The sequence below is a fragment of the Rhododendron vialii genome, chromosome 10a (assembly GCF_030253575.1).
Source record: "Rhododendron vialii isolate Sample 1 chromosome 10a, ASM3025357v1".
In the NCBI taxonomy this organism is placed as follows: domain Eukaryota; kingdom Viridiplantae; phylum Streptophyta; class Magnoliopsida; order Ericales; family Ericaceae; genus Rhododendron; species Rhododendron vialii.
The window spans coordinates 37,351,679-37,360,192 of record NC_080566.1 but is presented as its reverse complement, the minus strand read 5'-3'; the positions used below and the strand labels follow the sequence as shown (position 1 = coordinate 37,360,192).

The 8,514-nt window shown below is 38.5% G+C and overlaps 1 protein-coding gene across 1 annotated transcript; it reads right to left on the bottom strand.

Annotated features, from left to right (window-relative positions):
- Positions 1–1,949: 1,949 nt before the first annotated feature.
- Positions 1,950–8,514, bottom strand: LOC131304126 (protein GET1). Its single transcript, XM_058331251.1, has 7 exons — positions 8,152–8,514; positions 5,754–5,833; positions 5,227–5,297; positions 3,459–3,529; positions 3,288–3,369; positions 2,942–2,991; positions 1,950–2,196 (listed from the first exon to the last, which is right to left on the bottom strand). Exons 1-7 carry the CDS (start codon positions 8,260–8,262, stop codon positions 2,125–2,127), a joined length of 537 nt encoding a protein of 178 aa, XP_058187234.1. The 5' UTR covers positions 8,263–8,514; the 3' UTR covers positions 1,950–2,124.

The window sequence follows — 8,514 nt, the reverse complement described above, 5'->3', positions numbered from 1 at the left end:
AGTTGAACTTGATCGAAGATGGGGTTATTAGGTTGGAGTACTGATGATTGGCTATAGCTTCATGGGTTGTTGAACGAGGATTTGACTGAATATTGGAAGTGGTGGAGCTACTATAACTGAGAGGCTTACTACTTGAAGATGTTCAATGAGCTAACTAATGTAGTAATGGGTAAAGAAATCGAGGTTAATTCAGTGCACGAAACTCTCCCTACTTTAGGCTTTGAGGATTGTGTGATGTATGCAGATTTACTCACTAGACAATATTGTAGTAATGGGTAAAGAAATCGTCGTCACTCCATTGCTTGAGACTCTCGGGATCAACTTTATGGTTGGAGGACTGTGAGACGCAGATGGCACGTGCCACCTCCATTTCGAAAGTGCAAAAAAAATAAAATAAAATGGGAAAATGACGGCCTAGGACGTGTTTTGATAATTAATACCCGCCAAGGACATGCTGAGAACATTTGTATAAAAAGGTTTATATAAAATCATACGACAACGTTAACTTTTGCCAAGAGGTTTAGGCAGATAACGCTTTGGGTTTGGGCTGTAAGAATAAGAATTCACACGGTTCAAAACACGCCAGCACCATTTTGTTTTTACTCTTTTCAAGACTCACTCACGTATCATCTCTCTCATTTTAAGTTTTTGAAAAACTTTCCTCATGATTTGTAATTTTTTTACTAATTGGAGAGGAACGTAACACATTTGAACATAATTGTGTTTTCCCGCTAGTTTAGTACTCCCTCCGTCCCAAAATGAATGACAATTTTTGAAACTCGTGTCATTTTTCATCGCTTATATCTTTCAATCTATAATATTTTTCATGAGTTTGAAAACTTTGTATATTAGAACTAATCAAGAACTATCAAACAAGATCCATATTGCATATATTTTGAGATCCATATTGAAAGATATAAGTAATTGAAATTGGCACAGATATCAAAAATTGACATCCAATTTGGGACGGAGGGAGTATTTTATTGCATGTATTTCTTTATGTAGTACAATAGTTGTGTATTGACATAAAAATTGAATTCACAAACATGTCGATTTATATGTTACGGTGCCACTCTCGTATACGAATCCTATCTCCACCCCTGGTGAGATGTATGCAATACTTACACATGAGTTAGGCTTTTGTGTTGACTATCATTTGCTTTACTTTATTACTGAAAACTATGCGAATCTGAATCTGAACTCATCGAATGATAATTCCTCGGTGATTCAAATTTTCGCTACGTATGGAAAATGATAATGTCATAACTGTTTTTATTAATGTCAAAATTGTTGTGCATAAAAGTCTTGTATTTTGCACATGGTACAAACTCTTAATGCATGGCATTAATAAAAACAATTTTGGCATTATCACCACCCATGAAATAATTTCTGGAAAAGCCAAGGAACACACCGTCCGGACATAACTCATGCCCGGAATGCAATTGCATTTCTAGCAAGCAAGCATATGCAATCTCAAAGGTAACCCATAATGCCCAGGTTGCCCATATATAATGTCGTTCAGAAGGCAGTAAGGGGTCTTATCTTTTCTACTTGGGAGTTTAGGCCTCTGATGTGGCTTCTTTCATCTCTTCAGAGGGATGGATGCCGTATTTGATGTAGTTCTTTATTATGGTTCTATAAATAAAATCGTAGTCCTATCAATTGAAAAAATAATAATAATAATAATCTCAAAGGTAACAACCCGACATAGCAAACCAAGTGGATGGGCACTAAAATGCAAAATCAAGGTCATAGCACTGCAAGTCCGAGCTCAAATCCTCTAACTCATTTTGAGATTGGATCACGCAGGAATCTTCTCATCTCTCAAGTTTCCCACGCTATCCGATCCAATAGCCGTAAATGAACTGCAACCCCGGCAAAGGCAAAACTGAGTACAAAGGATTTGAGGGACTACAAGTCCACCATGCATTATTCCAATTTCCGACTAATTTCACATCATCTTCACAAATTCCATTCGTAATAAGGCAAAATGGTATCGCGAGAGGGTAATCTCCGACTGTCTCTACATTTTGGTTGTACATAGAATCCGAGTAAGACACTGGGATAGATTCAGATAAATACATAAGTTTCTGAAATCCTCTTATCTTCAGTCAGACAAGTCCTCTAGTTGAAGACTTTTCGACAAATAAATTTACCGACTCTAGTAGATAAAATCAACCAAGGTATGATCCCAACCTGCATTTGCATTAACGAATCATTAGTACCCTCACATAGTCAATATAAATCAGAAAGTTGCGTATAATTATTTGTGCATTCAAAAATCATCAAGCTACAGTCCTCTCGTTGCTTGATTTGTGCATGTAATAGTCGTTTGATTTGCTTATCATGCCCTGAAGGGAAAGTGGAGTTACGGACTGGATGGCTACACTTTTCGTTTTAGGCATCTATATTTGCAGCATATTCGTAACAAAGGCCCGGAATCATTAGGCAAAAAGTTAAATTATGTATCTCAATGATGTTAACCAGCTTCCCTATTGGATACATGAAATGCTAACGAGGCTGGTCATAAGTAATCTATCAACACTGCCAGAAAAAAGACCTACCAATGGAGTACAAAAGGGCTGATATGCCAACTTTTACATGGAAAGGAAATATCAACCTTCAATATAGGGCTTCAAGAGTAAAATTTCTTCAATTTTAGAATCTCCAGGTTTCAGTGGTGGCCGGGTCTCAACGTGGGGGTCTCTCTCTCACTAAGGGTAAAATCCAACAGTTTTTGGGCATAAGCATTTTAGAATTGTTCATTTAACTCAAACATTAAACGGATTTGCTCTTGCCAGCAGAAAACATATGAGACAGCAGACACGTTTCCCATCCAACACAATAATGGTAGTCTTTGTAGAGATTACCTCTTGAAACATTTATCTAGCAGCAAAGCAAGAGAATAATACCAAAAGAAAAACGGAAAATGTTTAATTACCATAACATTATCATTCATTGGACTCCCTCCTCTCCAAGATAATGCCTTACCTGCAAAAGGAGATTTGTAGTGAATCATGATGCTGCAGTAACATGTAATCTTTCCAGTACAAATTATCAAACCTGAGGATGTTAGCCTAAAGCATATCATCTACGATAAATCTACCGATCAATAGCTAGTAAACTAAAGTACAAATCAGTATAATTCGTCACTCATAGTAAGAAGTGGAGCCTCCTAGTTCAGCTAGTAAGATTAGAATTAATGGACAAGTAGAATATGTGAAGGGTGAGCAGGGAAACATCTCAGTCCCAAATATGAATTTAACTAAGTGACAAGAATGCATTACCAAAGGGCTCCACAAGTTGTTTAGATATGGCAGTGACGGGGAGCCGCCAAAACCAACAAACCAGCGAGAAAAATGTAAAAACCTGTAGAAAGCCATGCATGTGAACACTTCAGAGCCTTGTTCAGTGAAAATGAAAAGAAAAAATTAAACATCATATTGCTCCAAGATCACCTTTAATATGGTGAGACCTTTCGAGTATGAATCATATGACAATTTCATTTCCTTGCTGTGCAGTTCTTGAACTGCAAGTTACTTCAAGTTCTTAGTTTCAGTCCATATTAGGCAATACATGACCAATTAATGAAAGAATCAACTAAACAACACAAAATACAACCTGAATAAAATTCAGAAAGGCTAATATTTCGACATAACGTGCAAAGCCTCGCCATTTGAAGAATAAACATTTACATGTCTCCAACGGTGGCTTACCTTTATCAGGTGACATGCAGGAAAGCTACAAGCCTAGGCACATTCAAACGATTGCCACTTAAAAGGCTGCAACTTGTGAGTTGCGACACAACAAAAACATGGCATTTGAGAGAAACAAAAACTTCTTAGTCAACCTGCAAGACCATCTCCAAGGGAGTAGTACCTTTTGTGCTATTTTACCACATCAAAAGTGCAATTTACTGCAGTCTGCTCCACTAGCGTGTAATGTTTACAAAAGGCACAAGCAAAAGGACAGTATTTTGCAAAACATTTCGTTAACCCTAGACCAAAACTGAGTAAAGCACCTTTCTATACAGTATACTTCGTAGAACATCATTTCCTCCAGAAAATATATCTCATAAAAAATATGGTGCCATTTTGACAAGTCTGTGTCTCCTTTAGTTAGAAGTTCTCTCGGCCCTAGACATGCTTCGACGCCAACAACACTACCTTTAACTGCAAATCAATACATCTGCCACCCTCCGTCAATCGACCTCCCTATAACTCCGTTAATAGTAATACAGTACCAGCAGCTCCTATCGCATGGTTATGTCTCACCAACACACCCATATTCGTAGAACTTTAAAGAGGTCACCTTCTCAACAATACCATCACTACCCCCTCTGGCTACAAACCGCTCTCTTCCTTCTGACCCTCGTTAGAATTTGCCCACATTGGTTAATTATAACCTCCAAAACTAGTATATAAGCATGGGCGGCTTCTCTACTCATTGCCAATTGGTTTTGCGTTGGAAGCTTTGACAACCTTCTTGGCTTGAGAGCAGATATCATTGCCAGGGAGCGATTGTCTTCTTGCTCCTTGATGACCGCTCACTAAGCACTCCACTCGTGCTCCTTTCTAGGCTATCAAACCAAAATTGATGAGACCCCTCCAGCAGATCCTAAAATACCAGCTTCAGACCGCAAGGAGAAGAACCATCCCCTTTACCAATATCTAAGCCCCACTCAACAGCCAATTAGTAGAATGCTTAGGTCTGCCTCACAATCTCAGAAAACCCTACGCTCTCAAATTGGATACTTTAACCAAGTCTCCAGTCTACGGCCACCTGGACCGATGTCATCATGTCTTATAACAAGAGCCCACGGAATCCGAGCTAGATATTTTATGCCCATGACCTCAAAACACACGATGAGGAACACCCTATCCATTTTCAGTTTGATAGTGTACTCTGCCTGCAGAGGTGGAGGATCTGAGGCTTTCATGATGACCACAAGGAATTTTCTAATATAAAAATAAACACCAGAACCATAGAGTTAGGATTCACTGAGATTGCCCTCAAATTCAGAAACTGAAGCAACAAAATTGTAGTCGTCCTGTTAGATTGACTAAGAACTTTTATCTCCAAATTCCAACCCAACCCAACTTCCTAGATGCTTATGCCACACAAAATCAAAATAGGGCGAAAAAAGACGAAAAAGAGAAGCGAAAAAACAGGAAGAAACAATTCTAGAGAAGCCTTGTAAAAATGGCATCCAATAAAATTACGTACTTTTTGCAAGGTCCTTCTCCTTAGATGCTGCCATCCGCCTAAGTTTAGCAGCCTGTGCAAATGTGGAAGGCCTGTGTTTAACAAAGAAAGAAACAAACAGAAACCAAAATTATCTTTGTAAAGAAAAATAAGACACGTCATAAGGATCTATAGAGGAGCTTTGTTTTCTTCTTCCTTTTTTCCTTTGTAGGGTTGTTAAGTTGACAACATTAGAAAGACCACTTTGTCAGAAAGTATAAGCCAATCCACAACAAGAAAAATGTTGTAGAGTCAACTTCAATCTATCTAACATCCAATGCAAAGCATATTTGTCATGAGTTTTAATTGATACCGCCAAGAAAGTAAAGCATAATCCCAAGTGCACTCATGGAGATGATGCAAAACATGCTCAAGATTTTCTGACCTACCCACAGGCATAATAACTCACAACTCAAAGAATCAAGGAGAACAACTACAAAACTTTTTGCTATGATGCATTTTAATTAAGAGGAAAAAATATGTTCCATAAGACCGCCAGCATCACTCACTGTGACAAGGAGCTGGCCTCCTTATACATTTGCTTAATCTCTCCGCGCAATTGTTTCTCCACCCCAGACTTTGAGCCTTTCTGAGAAAAAAGCAGAGAACCAAAAAAATGAAGTATGAGATACGTAACATTATGCTAACATTGTGGCACAAACTACCGGTAAATGTGCCTATAAAAAAAAAAACTACCAGTAAATGTATCAACATTAGAAATCAAAGTGCTGCTTCGGATGCCGAAAAACAATGGGTGTGGTCCCAAATAGCACTTGGTATGGAATCCACAGCCAGAAGGGGCAACATTGTCGACATCTCTAAGTTCTCATCTCGTGAAAACTATTCAAAGAAACAAAGCAGGAATATAAAACAACTGATTTCTAAGTTCTCATCATTTAGTTACATCACAAATGAGACAATTGTTGAAACTCCACCCTAATGATTCAAAAACGTGAACAAAGAAAGATAGCCTCCGGAAAATGCAATATTATGGTATTAGTGCAGGACTGCAGGAAGTGAAATTGGAACGAACAAGTTTCAAGCTGGTAGGTTCTACCAATATACGATCCCATATATGTTCAAGCATGTATACACGTACATGACTCCACGGGGTTGGCCTGGTCAAAACCTGGACCTAGGGTTTGCTCCCTCCAAGTTCTCATGTTCGAAACCTCCTAGATAGTATCAACTTTAAATGTGTCTCTCGCTAGCGGACAGTGTGTCGTCCTCTCGATTGTGAGTAAGCTGCTCTGACATCCTAAGTTATCAAAATATATGTCTATCTATTTCTATTCTAAAGGAAACACTCCTGTTGGTATGAACAACGGTTATGAAGTCGGTGCAACTAAACTACCCAAAAAGCCACCAAAGTCTTTTTCTCCTCTATTTTCTAATTTCACATCTCCCATTTCATTACAAATTAGTTTCAAGTTTCCTCTTTTACATAATCAGCGGCAACAGAAGGGTGAGCCGGGGGGTACCCCAGCCCCTACGCAACTTCAAATATTCTCTCTAATGGCACTAGTTTTTAGGTTAAGTTAGAAAATTTCTATAAGGTTGGCCCTGCATGTCCCAAGGATGAAAAAAAAAAAAAGTTCTTAAAATGAGGCAGAAAGTGTGGAAAAACTCCTTGCAGTTCTAAGTTATCAATAATTTTTTGATCGCCTGTCCGCAATAAAATGATGGCTACGAATAATCATATATACACACGAACTTAGACCTATGAAGTAGCAACATATAATATATAATATAATTTTTATAATCCCTGTAGAAATAGACATGGTTCGGGCTCCAGTTGTATACAAATCACGCGTCCGCCATTGTGCACGATATGATTTGCTTGGCATCTAGTGCATATATAGAATAGGCATGCTAGCCACCTTGATGCTGAGCTACTAGTTCTTAATTAATTACAATCTACTCCGTAATATCTCTATTCTCTACTAAAGAGCAATGAAGATTAGGCATAACTACATAAAAGTAGCATCGTATAGCCAACCAAATGACATTTAAATCAGCAAATTTGGGTAAGCACTGATCTACGCATGATTGTATGCGGCAAGCCAATTGCAAGATAAAAGTACTTTCTCGGTTCTAAGAATCTGGATAGCAATTGGAATGTGAAAACAATCATGAAAACAACAGGAGCTGCAAGAGATCTTCCGTGCTCTTCTATCTTTGTTTCTTCCGTTACACCCTGGTTCTGCTTCTCTGGTCCTTGGGAATTGGGTGGCTTTGAATTTTGAGAACTCTCTATTAGTCTATTTGCTACCTCGTGGGTTGGCTTGGTCTAGACATGAAACTTAAAGGTTTGCTACCTCTTAGATGTCATGTTCAACATCTCCTGTGTACTATCAACTTTAATCGGGCTCCGTCTGTACGGGATTTTGCCCGGCTTTAAGGGTGGGTTTTCCCTAAAAAGTTTTTCTATAGCTTAAGAACTTTAGACAATTTGTTTACATCAAATGCACTTTTAGTTAATGCATGGAAGGGGAATGACCTGTCTCGAAATCGTTGTTTTTGTGAGCTTTACCCCGTTTAGTCCATTTAGACAATAGGAGAAACCCACCCTAAATGGGTCTCTAGCTGGCGGACGGTGGAATGGTCCAAGGGATTACTTGAGGTGCGCGTTAGCTCACCGGGATACCTAAGTTATCAACATATATACATATAGATATAAGGGGCATGCTAGCTAGCTTGGTGTTGAGCTACTGGTTGTGAATTAAAAGCAATCTATTGCGTAACATTTCTTGCAAATACCAACGCAAATTAGGCACAATTACATAACAATAACGTCGTATGGCCAAACAAATGAAATTCAAATCAACAGATTTTGTATAAGCCCTAAACTCTACATAATAAGATTGAACACGGCAAGCCAATTGCTTGATTAAAAAAAAGGGGTACCTTTTTCTTGTGTTCTATGAATCTGGACAGCAATTGGAAAGCGACAACGATCGTGAAGATGATTGGAGCTGCTAGAGATCTCCCGTGTTCTTCAATCGTTGTTTCTTCCATTATTGCTTGGGTTCTGATTACCTGATCGTTGGGAATTTGGTGGGTTTGAATCTCGAGAGCTATCTAATAGGTTGATTTCATTTTGTTGGCAAAAAAATTGAAATAACGAACTACTTTTGGAAGTTGGGGATGTGCGTGTGTGCGTGTGTGTGTGTGTGTGTGAGAGAGAGAGAGAGAGAGAGAGAGAGAGAATAAAAGTTGAAGGGGATTTCTTTCAAGAATGAAAAAGGAATAATGAGTTTTGAATTTTCT

What these genes read in the sequence shown, in the direction of transcription:
- LOC131304126 (XM_058331251.1), bottom strand. Translation starts at nt 8,262, where the DNA reads ATGGAAGAAACAACGATTGAAGAACACGGGAGATCTCTAGCAGCTCCA. An exon ending in GGAGAAGGACCTTGCAAAAA is followed by an intron (nt 3,530 to 5,226) that starts GTACGTAATTTT and finishes AGTAACTTGCAG; the next exon opens with TTCAAGAACTGCACAGCAAG. An exon ending in CAATGAATGATAATGTTATG is followed by an intron (nt 2,197 to 2,941) that starts GTAATTAAACAT and finishes ATGCAAATGCAG; the next exon opens with GTTGGGATCATACCTTGGTT.